This window comes from Rhinoraja longicauda, chromosome 2, assembly GCF_053455715.1.
Source record: "Rhinoraja longicauda isolate Sanriku21f chromosome 2, sRhiLon1.1, whole genome shotgun sequence".
NCBI classification, from domain to species: domain Eukaryota; kingdom Metazoa; phylum Chordata; class Chondrichthyes; order Rajiformes; family Arhynchobatidae; genus Rhinoraja; species Rhinoraja longicauda.
The window spans coordinates 6,371,011-6,386,073 of record NC_135954.1 but is presented as its reverse complement, the minus strand read 5'-3'; the positions used below and the strand labels follow the sequence as shown (position 1 = coordinate 6,386,073).

At 49.8% G+C, this 15,063-nt stretch overlaps 1 protein-coding gene across 2 annotated transcripts in view; it reads left to right on the top strand.

Annotated features, from left to right (window-relative positions):
- jarid2b (jumonji and AT-rich interaction domain containing 2b) overlaps positions 1-15,063 on the top strand; it is a 308,818-nt gene that overhangs the window by 152,876 nt on the left and 140,879 nt on the right. For both annotated transcript variants that reach the window (XM_078414548.1, XM_078414558.1), the window contains one exon: positions 8,799-8,949. In XM_078414548.1, the coding sequence (XP_078270674.1) occupies positions 8,799-8,949 (151 nt within the window). The remainder of the gene's footprint in view (positions 1-8,798; positions 8,950-15,063) is intronic.

The following is a 15,063-nucleotide window of genomic DNA, read 5'->3' as shown; positions in this document are numbered from 1 at the left end:
CCCCCCCCGGGCCTACAGCGCCCCCCGGGCCTACAGCCCCCCCCCCGGGCCTACGGCGCCTTCCCCCGGGCCTTTAGCGCCTTCCCCCGGGCCTACGGCGCTTCCCCCGGGCCTACAGCACCCCTCCCTCCGGGCCTACAGCGCCCCCCTGGTCTAATACGGGACAAACCAAATTTAGCCCAAAATACGGGATGTCCTGGCTAATACGGGACAGTTGGCAACCCTACCCACGCCGACCAACATGTCCCATCTGCACTAGTCCCATCTGCACTAGTCCCACCTGCCCGCGTTTGGCCCATATCCCCCGAAACCTGTCCTCAGTTTAGTTTAATTTATTGTCACATGTACAGTGAAAAGCTTATGTTGCGTGCTAACCAGTCAGCAGGAAGACAGTACATGATTACAATCGAGCCGTTTACAGTGTATAGATACAGCATAGGGAATGACGTTTAGTGCAAGGTAAAGCCGGCAAAGTCCAATCAAGAATAGTAACCGAGGGTCACCAATGAGGTCGATAGTAGTTCATGATTGCTCGTTAGTTCATGTGCCTGCCTGAATGTTTCTTAAACGTTGGGATAGTCCCTACCTCAACTACCTCCTCCGGCAGCTCGTTCCATACAACCCACCACCCTTTGTGTGAAAAAGTTACCCCTTAGGGATATAGGAAGAAGTTGGGCACAGGTTACTGATTGTGGATGATCAGCCATGATCACAATGAATGGCGGTGCTGGCTCGAAGGGCTGAATGGCCTCCTCCTGCACCTATTTTCTGTGCTTCTATAGTATTAAATCTTCCCCCCCTCACCTTAAACCGATTTCACTCAGCCCTTGGTAGAACATAGAAATGTACAGCACAAGAACAGGCTTTTCGGCCCAGAATGTTTAGTTTAGTTTATTATCGTTACGTGTACCGAGGTCTCGTTAGAGGTCTCGTGAAAAGCTTTTATCGTTGCATGCTATCCAGTCAGCAGAAAGACTATACAAGATCACAGTCAAGCTGTCCGCAGCGTACAGCTGCAGCAAAATTAGAAGCATAGAAAATAGGTGCAGGAGTAGGCAATTCGGCCTTCGAGCCAGCACCGCCATTCAATGTGATCACGGCTGATCATCCACAATCAGTACCCCGTTCCTGCTTTCTCCCCATACCCCTTGATTCTGTTAACCCAAAGAGCTATATCTTTAACTCTCTTAAAAGATAAATGATGTCCTTTGTCCTTCAATGTTAAGCGCGTGACGCACAAAATCCTCTTACTAGCAGCATGTGAGAAACATGTGCTGGTTTTTCTGCCTCGCCAAGCATTTTATTTTTAGAATATGAAATAGGGTGCATTCTTGTGATAACGTAGTTATTTGCTGCATTATGGTTAATTGATAGATGCCGGATTAAGTTCCTGCATGGATCAGTTTATAGGAAGGAGACTCTGTGGCTCCAGGCTTCAGTGCCTGGACAGAACGACGATGTCCCAATCACTCTCTCTCTCTCTGGCTTTGTTTCTGCACAAATGCTTTCAAGTAATTCAGTTTGCATTAGCGTCACACAGTTCTACAGCGTGGAAGCAGGCCCTTCGGCCCAACCTGCCTGCCCGCACACACCGACTAACACTAGGGAGGCCACGTTGGCGCAGCGGTAGAGTTGCTGCCTCACAGCGCCAGAGACCCGGGTTCCATCCCAACTACGGGCGCTGTCTGAACGGAGTTTGTACGTTCTCCCCATGACCTGCGTGGGTTTTCTCCGAGATCTTCGGTTAATTGGCATGGCGTAAATGTAAAATCATCCTGTAGTGTGTGTTGGGCAGTGTTAGTGTGCGGGGATCGTTGGTCGGTGTGGCCCCGGTGGGCCGCAGGGCCTATTTCTGTGCTGTATCTCTAAATTAAACGAAACTAAATACTAGTCCCACCTGCCTGCCTCTTTGGCCCGTACCCATCTAGGCCTGTCCTATCCATGTACCTGTCCATGTATCCTGTCCTATCCATGTACCTGGCTAAATGTTTCTTAAACATTGCGATAATCAAGGGGTATGGGGAGAAGGCAGGCACCGATTGTGGATTACTGATTGTGGACGATCAGCCATGATCACAATGAATGGCGGTGCTGGCTCGAAGGGCCAAATGGCCTCCTCCTGCACCTATTTTCTATGTTTCCATCTTAACCTGCCTCAACTACCTCCTCCGGCAGCTCGTTCCACACACTCACCACTCTTTATGTGAAAATGTTGCACTTCGGATTCTTAGCATGATATGTCCTTTCAAGAATGGCAGATGTGAAATAGATTCATCATACTGTGGTACAGTCACATGCTGGTGTATTTATCTGCCACTTAAGTAGTGTTGATGTGTTTACAGTGTAAAATTGATTTTTTTTTGTTTGCTTAATGTTGTTGGTTTTGTTAGCCTGGCGTGTAATTTGCTGCAAGGTCCCTCTGCTGGCTCGGGCGAGAAGTTAAATCCTCACGGAATACTGTCCATCCCAGAGACCACCAGGGGACATGGGTTTAAGGTGAGGCGGGAAAAGATTTAATAGGAACCCGAGGGGTAACTTTTTCACACAAAGGCTTGTGGGTGCACGGAACGAGCTGCTGGAGGAGGTAGTTGAGGCTGGGACTATCGCAAAGTTTAAGAAACATTTAGACAGGTATGTGGTTAGGGTAGGTTTGGAGGGATATGGGCCAAATGCAGGCAGGTGGCACTAGTGTAGATGGCACATGTTGGTCGGTGTGGGCACGTTGGGCAGAAGGAGCTGTAGTCACGATGTATCGCTCTGTTGACACTAAGCTGCTGAATCCTAAAAGTGTTTGTGGTCCCGGTTTAAGAATTGCTTCCTTGTGAAGCAATAGAAGCAAACAGCTCTCAGTCATGCCTAGGGGTTGCCAACTATCTCACTCCCAAATACGTGGCAAGGTGAAGTCACCGCCCCTCGCCCCATGTGACCTCGCCCAGCCAGCGGCCACGTGCTCCCGCTCCACCAATGGCGGCCGCCCGGGCCGGGTGGCGGGTTGCTACGCAACCTCCGACAGGTGAACACACTCGGCCCCGTGCCCCGAACACACTCCGTTAGCCTACACTGTCCCGGCCGATAGCGGCCCGCGGGCCTAATACGGGGCAAGGGCCGTCCCGTACGGGACAAACCAATTTAGCCCAAAATACGGGATGTCCCGGCCATCACGGGACAGTTGCCAACCCTCGTCATGCCTGTCCCAAGTGAAACTGGACCCCTGCTGCCTACAAGGTGGTGGTCTTGGAGGGGAAGATGCTCCTCAAACTGCGGAGCATCCTGGACAATGCAGCTCACCCCCTCCATGACACACACTGGTCAACCTGAGGAGCACCTTCAGCAACAGACTGGTCCCACCAAGATGCAGCACAGAACGCCACAGGAGATCCTTCTTCCCTGTGGCTATCAAACTGTACAACTCCTCCCCCTTCTGTCGTGGGGTAGACTGAGACTGACTCCCCTCCCCCCCACTCCCCAATCCTGGACTTTCCACATCACTTTAACTTCATGTTTCGTGTATCTTGTTGTGTTTTATGATGGTTGGCAGACCAATTTCCCACCTGGGATAAAGTTCAATCGTATCGTACGAAGGCCGGGTTCTTTTGAAAGGGAGGAATGATCTTGCGACTCGGCGCAGCGGTAGAGTTGCCGCCTTACAGCGAATGCAGCGCCGGAGACCCGGGTTCGATCCCGACTACGGGTGCTGTCTGTACGGAGTTTGTACGTTCTCCCCGTGACCTGCGTGGGTTTTCTCCGGGTGCTCCGGATATTTTGGCTCTGGTTAAGCCCGGGGTCTCTGACGCTGTCAGGCAGCAACTCCACCGCCGTGCCTGCCTCCTCTGGAGAGAAAACGTGTGTGTGCGTTTTTTAATTGTTTTTAAAAGAAAAAACTACTCGAGGTATGTGGCATAAAAGAAGAAATTTGCATATAGATGAACACGTTGAAGCCTTCAAATGCTTCCATGAGGAAAGATTTTATTGGGAATGTTGTCTGAACTGCAGTGAAACAAAATGGTGGGGGGGGGGTGGTGTTGTACTTTAATTAAAGTCTGCTCGCACACATCCTCCTCTCCTCTCTGGCCTCTGATGGCTTTCAGCTGTGTTTTGTGCCAGGAGATTAAAGGTTGCAGTGATTGATAGCTCGGCCAAACTCTTAATTTGCTGATCAGACAAATGAGGGATCTGATTTAGACCTCTCCCTCTCCCTCCTCCCTCCCCTTCCCACTCCCCATCCCTCTCCCTCTCCTTCCCTCTCTCTCTCTCTCTCTCCCCCTCACCCTCCCCCTCCCTCTCTCTCTCCCCCTCTCTCTCCCCGTCCCTCTCTCTCCCCCTCCCCCTCTCTCCCCCTCTCCCTCCCCCTCCCCCCCTTCCGGAAAACGCGTGATCGTGCACTAGACAGAAAATGCTGGTAACTCAGCGGGTCAGGCAGCATCTCTGGGCAGAAGGAATGGGTGACGTTTCACAGAGTGCTGGAGTAACTCAGCGGGTCAGGCAGCATCTCTGGAGAACATATCTAGATAGAAGGAATGGGTGACGATTCGGGCCGAGACTCTTCTTCAGACTGAGAGTCAGGGGAGAGGGAGACACAGAGATATGGGACGGGTAAGGCGTGAAAACACAGATTAAAGGGGATGATGATCCAGGAAATGTAGAATGGTACATTGGCAGCTGAGGGGAGGATGACAACGAGGCATACAATGAGATCTGTCATTTTCTCACTTTACCCGTCCATATCTCTGGACTCCCTCTATTTAAACGGGAATTTTCTGACTGCTGTCAAGTGTGGTCAGGCTTTCTTGTTTCTTGACTACAGTATGCTGGCTCTTTATAAATCTTTCACAGAGTCATACAGCATGGAAACAGGCCTGTCAGCCTGACTTGCTCACCCTGGCCAACATGTCCCAACTACACTAGACCCTCCTGCCTGCCTGCGTGTGGCCCATATCCCTCCAAAGCGGTCCTATCCATGTACCTGTATAAACGTTGGGATAGCCCCTGCCTTAACTGCCTCCTCTGGCACCTCGTTCCATACACCCACCACCCTTTGTGTGAGAAAGTTCCCCTTCAGATTCCTATTAAATCTTTTCCCCTTCACCTTAAAACTGTCCTCTAGTCTTCAATTCCCCTACTCTGGGCAAGAGACTCTGTGTATCTACCTGATCTATTCTTCTCATGATTTTATACACCTCTATAGGTTTACCCCTCTTCGTCCTGAGCGCCAAGGAATAGAGTCTCTCTGTAGCTCAGTCCCGGGTGGAGATTGACAGATTCTTAATTAGTATGGGGTGTCAAGGGTTATGGGGAGAAGGCAGGAGAATGGGATTGAGAGGGAGAGATAGATCAGCCATGATTGAGCGGCGGAGTAGACTTGATGGGCTGAAACGTATAAAATTATAAAAGGACTGGACAAACTAGACGCAGGAAAAATGTTCCTAATGTTGGGGGAGTCCAGAACCAGGGGCCACAGTCTAAGAATAAAGGGGAGGCCATTTAAAACTGAGATGAGAAGCGACTTTATCACCTGGTGAGTTGTAAATCTGTCGAATTCTCTGCCACAGAAGGCAGTGGAGGCCAATTCACTGGATCAATTTAAAAGAAAGAGTTAGATAGAGCTATCTAACCAGCCTATCCAGTCTGTCATATGTTGAAAGACTGGAGCGACTGGGCTTGTATACACTGGAATTTAGAAGGATGAGAGGAGATCTTATCGAAACGTATGATTATTACGGGGTTGGACACGTTAGAGGCAGGAAACATGTTCCCAATGTTGGGGGAGTCCAGAACAAGGGGCCACAGTTTAAGAATAAGGGGTAGGCCATTTAGAACGGAGATGAGGAAAAACTTTTTCAGTCAGAGAGTTGTGAATCTGTGGAATTCTCTGCCTCAGAAGGCAGTGGAGGCCAATTCTCTGAATGCATTCAAGAGAGAGCTGGATAGAGCTCTTAAGGATAGCGGAGTCAGGGGATGTGGGGAGAGGGCAGGATCGGGGTACTGATTGAGAATGATCAGCCATGATCACATTGAATGGCGGTGCTGGCTCGAAGGGCCGAATGGCCTCCTCCTGCACCTATTTTCTTTGTAATTGCGACATTCTGCTCCTTGAGCTTGTGAACGTCTGTCAGGGTTTTTTTTTGTGAGGTGCTGTTGCATTAAGGGGGCAGCTGATTGAGGGAGCCTGAGTTTTGCTAATGCACTTCCAGTGGGTGTTCACTGTGTGGACTTCCCTCTTGGCTGCTCGACAGCATCTGCCGAATTCAGGGGCAAAAAACCATAACTAACGACTGTAAAACCCTCGTGACCGCAGGTTAAACACACCACCCTGGCCACGCTCACATTCCACCCCTGGCATCGGGAGGAAGGCACAGGAGCCTGCACGGCAGTCAGGAGCTACAGGGAGAAGGCAGGAGGATGGGGGTAGGAGGGAGGAATAGATCAGCCATGATGGAATAGCGGAGTAGACGATGGGCCGAACGGCCTAATTCTGTTCCTGTCACTCATGGCCTTATGAGAACTGTAACGTCTAGGTTCAGGAACAGCTTCTTCGCTGCAGCCATCAGGCTGTTAAACACTACAACCTCCAAATATGCCCCAACTACATAGACTTGTGGGGGGCCATTGGTTATGTTATACACTATTATTGTTTGTTTATTACGAGTGTGTGTATGTATATATATATATATATATATACGAAATGCTGGAGTAACGCAGCAGGTCAGGCAGCATCTCAGGAGAGAAGGAATGGGCAACGTTTCGGGTCGAGACCCTTCTTCAGACTGATGTCGGGGGCGGGACAAAGGAAGGATATAGGTGGAGACAGGAAGATAGAGGGAGATCTGGGAAGGGGGAGGAAGAGAGGGACAGAGGAACTATCTAAAGTTGGAGAAGTCGATGTTCATACCGCTGGGCTCTAAGCTGCCCAAGCGAAATATGAGGTGCTGTTCCTCAAATTTGCGGTGGGCCTCACTATGGCACTGGAGGAGGCCCATGACAGAAAAGTCAGACTGGGAGTGGGAGGGGGAGTTGAAGTGCTCAGCCACCGGGAGATCAGGTTGGTTAAGGCGGACTGAGCGAAGGTGTTGAGCGAAACGATCGCCGAGCCTGCGTTTGGTCTCGCCGATGTAAAGAAGTTGACATCTGGAACAGCGGATACAATAGATGAGGTTGGAGGAGGTGCAGGTGAACCTCTGTCTCACCTGGAAAGTCTGTTTGGGTCCTTGGATGGAGTCGAGGGGGGAGGTAAAGGGACAGGTGTTGCATCTGTGTGTGTATAGATAGTGTAGGAAAATAACTGCAGATGCTGGTACAAATCGAAGGTATTTATTCACAAAATGCTGGAGTAACTCAGCAGGTCAGGCAGCATCTCAGGAGAATCTCCTGACCTGCTGAGTTACTCCAGCATTTTGTGAATAAAATGTGTGTATAGATATGTGCGTGTGTGTGTACACACATTGAACTTTTTTCTGGTTTATTATATTGTTTACAGTGCACTATGTTTACATATTGTGTTGTGCTGCTGCTAGTAAGAATGTCTGTTCTATCTGGGACATATGGCAATAAAACACTCTTGACTCTCTTGTCTCTTGCGGTCATCGCTGGCGTGTGAAGGTATACGACAGGGTTCAATGTTGGTGTTGATGTGCCTTTTGTTTCTCAATGTTCCACACAAGGTGTGTTCAAGGTGAGAGGGGAAAGATTCAACAGGAAGGGAGACACGAAGAGCTGGAGTAACTCAGCGGGTCAGGCAGCATCTGTGGAGAGAAGGAATGGGCGACGTTTTGGGTCGAGACCCTTCTTCAGACACGGGTCTGTCTGAAGAAGGGTCTCGACCCGAAACCCCACCCATTCCTTCTCTCCAGAGATGTTGCCTGACCCGCTCAATTACTCCAGCATTTGGTGTCGACCAAGGAACTGCAGGTGCTGGTCTGCAAACAAAAAGCGCAAAGTGTCGGAGTGTCTCAGCGGGTCTCTGGAGGACGCGGAGTTAATGTGTTGGGTCGATAACCTTTCACCAAAATTGGAAACTTCCCAGCATTTTCCTTTTAGATTTCCAGTTTCATTGTTGACATTAACCGAATGAAGTTTTCTCAGGGAATTCTTATCCTGCATGGTTTGGGAAAGAATAGTTTGGTTTACAATGAACGCAAAGCCCGACTCGGGTCTGTCTGAAGAAGGGTCTCGACCCGAAACGTCACCCATTCCTTCTCTCCAGAGATGCTGCCTGACCCGCTGAGTTACTCCAGCATTTTGTGTTTACATCCGATTTTAAACCAGTATCTGCAGTTCTTTCCTACAGGTATGTAGGTTAATTGGCTTGGTGTGTGTGCAAATTTGTCCCTGGTGTGTGTAGGATAGTGGTAATAGAAACATTGACATAGAAAATAGGTGCAGGAGGAGGCCATTCTGCCCTTCGAGCCAGCACCGCCATTCGTTGTGATCATGGCTGATCATCCACAATCAGTAACCCATGCCCAACCTCTCCCCATATCCCTTGATTCCACTAGCCCCCAGAGCTCTATCTAACTCTCTCTTAAATTCATCCAGTGAATTGGCCTCCATTGCCCTCTGTGGCAGAGAATTCCACAAATTCACAACTCTCTGGGTGTTAAAAGTCTCTTCTTGCCTCAGTTTTAATGTGCGCGGGGATCGCTGGTCGGCGCGTGGCCGGTGGGCCGAGGGGCCTGTTTCCCTGCTGTGTCTCTACACTAAACTTAGCTTGTTGACCGAGGTCATCAGGAGCCCAGCAATGTACGACTCATGCAGTGCGTTAGGCCAGCGCTAAAGCCAGTTCTTCCTTCTTGTGTTTGTAGGACTACGATGATGGAATACCGTGGTCGGAAGAGAGGGTCGTCCGAAAAGTCCTCTACCTATCGTTGAAGGAATTCAAAAACTCGCAGAAGCGTCAGTACGGCGACATCAATGGCGGCAGCGATGGAAAAACGCATGGGAAGGATTTGAATGGTGAGCGACCACATATGTTGGCAGGCATCACTCCAGGTTAAATCAATCTGTTCTATCAATTCAATGAAATCGCAATGAGACGTTTAGAAGGATGAGGGGAGGACCTCATTGAAACTTACCGATTAGTGCAAGGCCTGGATATGGAGAGCATGTTTCCACTAATGAGTTTCTATATCATAGAAACATAGAAAATAGGTGCAGGAGGAGGCCCTTGGAGCCAGCACCGCCATTCATTGTGATCATGGCTGATCATCCACAATCAGTAACCCGTGCCTGCCTTCTCAAGTCAAGTCAAGTTTATTTGTCACATACACATACACGATGTGCAGTGAAATGAAAGTGGCAATGCCTGCGGATTGTGCACAAAAAAGAATTACAGTTACAGATCCCCACATCCCTTGATTCCGCTAGCCCCTAGAGCTCTATGTAACTCTTTTAAATTCATCCAGTGAATTGGCCTCCACTGCCTTCTGTGGCAGAGAATTCCACAAATTCACAACTCTCTGGGTGAAAAAGTTTTCTCTCATCTCAGTTTTAAATGGCCTCCCCTTTATTCTTAGACTGTGGCCCCTGGTTCTGGACTCCCCCAAAATTGGGGAAAATGTTCCTGCATCTACCTTGTCCAGTCCTTTTATAATTTTATATGTCTCTATATAAGATCCCCTCTCATCCTTCTAAATTCCAGTGAATACAAGCCCAGTCTTTCCAATCTTTCCTCATATGCTGCACTGCCTCAATAGCAAGGATGTCCTTCCTCAAATTGGGAGACCAAAACTGCACACAATACTCCAGATGTGGTCTCACCAGGGCCCTATACAACTGCAGAAGGACCTCATTACTCCTATACTCAAATCCTCTCGTTATGAAGGCCAACATGCCATTGGCTTTCTTCACTGCCTGCTGTACCTGCACGCTTACTTTCAGTGACTGGTGTACAAGGACACCCAGTTCTCGTTGCACTTCCCTTCTTCCTAATCTGACACCATTGAGATAATAATCTGTCTCCTTGTTCTTGCCGCCAAAGTGGATAACCTCACATTTATCTACATTATACTGCATCTGCCACGCATCTGCCCACTCACACAACCTGTCCAAGTCACCCTGCAACCTCCTAGCATCCTCTTTGCAGCTCACACTGCCACCCAGCTTTGTGTCATCTGCAAATTTGCTAGTGTTACTTTTAATTCCATCACCTAAATCATTATTAACACCAGTCGATGGAAGTTGATGAAATCTGAGAGTTTGGCCTGGCTGCAGGAGGCTGTACCGAAGCAGTTGTCAATGTAGGGGAGGTAGAGTTCGGGGATAGGGCCAGTGTACGTCGGGAACATGGATTGGAGAGGAATTCCTTACAAAGCTCAAGTTAACGTTGAGTGTTGACCCATCTTTTGGGGCTGAAACGTGTTTAGTTAAGAAACCAGTATTTAAATTTTTTTTGTACGGATATCTTTGCTAGTCGGGTCGAATCTGGTTCAAGTCTGTGTGTTATTCCCTGAATGGCGGGACTGTCATATGTTAAAACACTGGAGCGACTAGGCTTGTATACACTGGAATTTAGAAGGATGAGAGGGGATCTTATCGAAACGTATAAGATTATTAAGGGGTTGGACACGTTAGAGGCAGGAAACATGTTCCCAATGTTGGGGGAGTCCAGAACAAGGGGCCACAGTTTAAAAATAAGGGGTAGGCCATTTAGAACGGAGATGAGGAAAAACTTTTTCAGTCAGAGAGTTGTGAATCTGTGGAATTCTCTGCCTCAGAAGGCAGTGGAGGCCAATTCTCTGAATGCATTCAAGAGAGAGCTAGATAGAGCTCTTAAGGATAGCGGAGTCAGGGGGTATGGGGAGAAGGCAGGAACGGGGTACTGATTGAGAATGATCAGCCATGATCACATTGAATGGCGGTGCTGGCTCGAAGGGCCGAATGGCCTCCTCCTGCACCTATTGTCTATTGTCTTTAATAAATTCGACCTCCCGCGGCGACCAGCGTTCACGGAAGGCCTCCAACGTCCCCGTGGACACCGCGCGTTCCCTCTACAGGGGCACGCGGGCACGTACGTAAGCCCGGAAAAGGGGCAGGCAGCCGACCCCTGTGCGGTCATCGACTGCGTATGGGAACGCTATAGACGGCTATGGGAACGGGTCTGCTGGCTCTGGCCGGGCCGGAGTTCCAGAGCCCCGGCTGGATTGGCCGCAGAAGTCCCAATGAGGCGGAGATCGGCCGCCTCACCCGGCTTGGGTGCCACATTTACGGGTGGGGGGGGGGATTTCAAACGAGATCTCGTAATTTTGGTCAAATTGAAGGAACACCAGTTGCCAGGAGATCGGTGATGGGCCTGTACACAGTTTCTGAGTGCATTTGTGTCGTAATGAATTTCTAGAACCAGAGAGGTATCAGATTGGGACATTCAGCCCATTGTATTTGTGCAAAGTCTTTGTGGCGGAGGGTCAACGTTAAGTGAAACGTGTTTAATATTCATATGTACTGAAACAGAACAGTGAAATTCAAACTTGCAGCATCACAAATGGTTCGTAAACACAGTGGAGTCATAGAGCCAAACATCACGGAAACAGGCCCTTGGGCCCAACTTGCCCACACCAACCAATGTGCCCCATCTACACTAGTCCCATCTGCCTGCGTTTGGCCCATCTATATACTAAACTCTCGTTTATTTGTTTGTTCCTGAACTACAGCCAAAACGGTACATGATGGCGGGGGGGGGGAGGGAGAGGGGGCGGGGCAGGGGGGGAGGAGAGGGTGCTGCACCAATGCAGGAGAGGTTTGGGCCCAACAGGTCCACTTGGTCTAGCATCTCTCTAAACCTGTTCTACCTGTTTCAAAGGTATTTTAAATGTTGTTTATAGCACCTGCCTCAAGCATGTCCGCAGGCAGCTTGTGCCATACATCCACCATCCTCTATGTGGACAAAAGTTGCCCCTCGGGTTCCTATTAAATCCTGATTCCCTTACTCTGGGTCACAAGGTCATAATCATAGGTGATAGGAGTAGAATTAGGCCATTCGGCCCATCGAGTCTATTGAAAGTATTCAATAGATAACATAGAGAGATGGATGGATTGGTAGACACCAAAAGCTGGAGTAACTCAGCGGGACAGGCAGCATCTCTGTAGAGAAGGAATGGGTGACGTTTCAGGTCAAGACCCTTCTTCTGACGCTGGCCAGAGATGGATGGTTAGAAGGATAGAAAGATAGGGTAGATAGATAGGATGGATAAATGGATGAAGCAATATTAGTGCAGAACAAAGCAAAAGCCTGAAGTCCCGAGCACAACTAAGGTAGCCGGTAGTTCGGAGTTGATCCTTCATTTCTGCATCTTGTTGTCCTTGGCTGGAATATTTTCCTTTCAAAAAATATTTGAGGTATTTGTTGCTCAATAGTTTCTGGTGCAAGTTCCAACAACCTGCAGCACAGAGTACTTTTGTGTCAACTCTTCTTATTGTGGTCGTTTAAAATCCGATCACTCTCTTAGAGTCATAGAGTGATACAGTGTGGAAGCAGGCCCTTTGGCCCAACTTGCCCACGCCGGCCCGCAGTGTCCCAGCTGCACTAGTCTCACTTGCATGCGCTTGGTCCATATCCCTCCAAACCTGTCCTATCCATGTAGCTGTCCAACTGTTTCTTAAACGATGGGATAGTCCCAGCCTCAACGACCTCCTCTGGCAGCTTGTTCCATACACCCACCACCCTCTGTGTTAAAAAGTCACCCCTCGGATTCCTATTAAATTTTTTCCCCTTCACCTTGAACCTGTGTCCTCTGGTCCTCGATTCCCCTACTCTGGGTAAAAGACTCTGCATCTACCCGATCTATTCCTCTCAGGATTTTGTGTAGTGATCTTGTCAGTGATTTTCCAACCAGAGGAAACACGATTTCCGTGTTCCCTTCAACAAAGGGCGGCGCAGCGGTAGGGTTGCTGCTTCACAACGCCAGAGACCCGGGTTCGATGTCTGTACGGAGTTTGTACGTTCTCCCCGTGACCTGCGTGGGTTTTCTCCTGGAAGCTCCGGTTTCCTCCTGCACTCCAAAGATGTACAGATTTGTAGGTTAATTAGCTTTCAAAGATTCTCCCTAGTATCTCGGGATAACGGGTGATTGTGGGTCGGCACAGACCTGGTAGGCCGAATGGCCTCTTTCCACGCTGCATGTGCAAAAACTAAACCAAACAGGATTTAAAACAGGAAATACAAGTGATGGTATAACTCAATAATTCACATATGCACAGAGCCTCTTGCCCGGAGTAGGGGAATCGAGGACCAGAGTTCATAGGTTCAAGGTGAAGGGGAAAGATTTAATTGGAATCTGAGGGGTAACTTTTTCACACAAAGGTGTATGGAACAAGTTGCCAGAAGAAGTAGTTGAGGCAGGGACTATCGTAATGTTTAAGAAACAGTTAGACAGGTACATGGATAGGACAGATTTGGAGGGATAAGGGCCAAACGCAGGCAGGCGTGACTAGTTTTTATTTGTTCGTGTCATCACACAGCTGTTTGCTGATAGCGAGCACATTTTAGTGCCACGTGGTTGGCCTCTGCAAGATCCTTTACAGTGCGTGTGTCATGCAGCATGTCACAGCTCAGGAGATGTTCCATAGTCTGGAGGTCCCGTCCACACTCGCAGTCTGCCGCATCGTCAGTGCATCCCCACTTCAGCAAGTTCCATTTGCTCCTCCCCACGCCTGCCCGCAGTCTGTTGAGACGGCGCCAGGTTATCCACGGTTGGTCGGAAGCTGGCAGGAGTTTCTCAGAGGGATCGATTGCCATGTGAGTGTCTTCCGGATATTTCTCTAGTCTCTCTTCCCAGAGTTGGACGATGCACTGCATGCGACTAGTGTACAAGGGACATGTTGGCCGGCGTGGGCAAGTTGGGCCGAAGGGCCTGTTTCCACGCTGTATGACTCCAAGCAGTGCGTTGAAAAGGCATAGAATGAGCTATTGATAAAAATCTGGCTCCCAGCCCACTGGATAACTCGAATTGCAATCGAGTTTGTGCATTCCGCGGTGTAAACCCTTGTTCGCATTCAGTGTGGATCAAAGGATAGCCCTGAAATTCAAACTCTAAACCCGCTGAAAGTGTCCTTGATTCGTCCTCCAGGGACTGATCGTTCTGTGTGGCCTGTACATATTCAGTTGTTACTTTGGGCGTGTCACTGAGTGAAGCCAAATTCATCTAGTTTAGTTTACTTTAGTGATACAGCGCGGAAACAGGCCCTTCGGCCCACCGAAGCCACGCCGACCAGCGATCCCCGCACATTAACACCACCCTACACACACTAGGGACGATTTACACATATACCAAGCTAATCAACTTGCAAACCTGTACATCTTTGGAGTGTGGGAGGAAACTAGAGATCCCAGAGAAAAGCCACACAGGTCTCGGGGAGAACGTACAAACTCCGTACAGACAGCACCCGTAGTCAGGATCGAACCAGGGTCTGTGGCGCCGTAAGGCACCAGCTCCACCGCTGCTCCACCGTGCCACCCATTGTGTTGCGATGCCCAAATCATTAATGATATAATGAGTACAGATCATATAGGAGTAGAATTAGGCCATTCGGCCCATCGACTCTACTCGATGGCACAATGGGCACCTAACGGGTCCGCGTGTTCGACGTCACAGCCGTTGAACGGCTACACGCCTGCGCAGTTGGGGACCGTTGATCTGATACTTAGGCAAGATGGCCGCCGGATCCGCGCGTGCGCAGAACAAACAGGTCCGCGCCTGCGCAGTTTGGGCCCCGTTGACCTAATAGTTACGTAAGATGGCCGCCGGATCCGCCCCCGTGCGCAGTTGGGAGAGGGTTGCCGCTCAGAGGGGAGGCGGGACCCGCCCGAGTAACGGGAGTGGCGGCCAGTGAGGGGGGGGGGGGAGGGGTTGGTGAGAAGAGCTCTCCTGCTGCTGGCCGCAGCGATGGTCACCCGGGGCTCTCTCTCCCCTTTCCTCTCCACCAGGGCCGGGGGTGGGCCACGGGTTGGGGGAGGGTTGCCGGGCCCACAGGAGAGGTTTGGGCCCAATGGGTCCATACAGCACCTGTAGTCAGAATCAAACCCAGTTCCCTGGAGCTGTGAGGCAGCAACTCGACCACTGTGCCCCGCCCAAA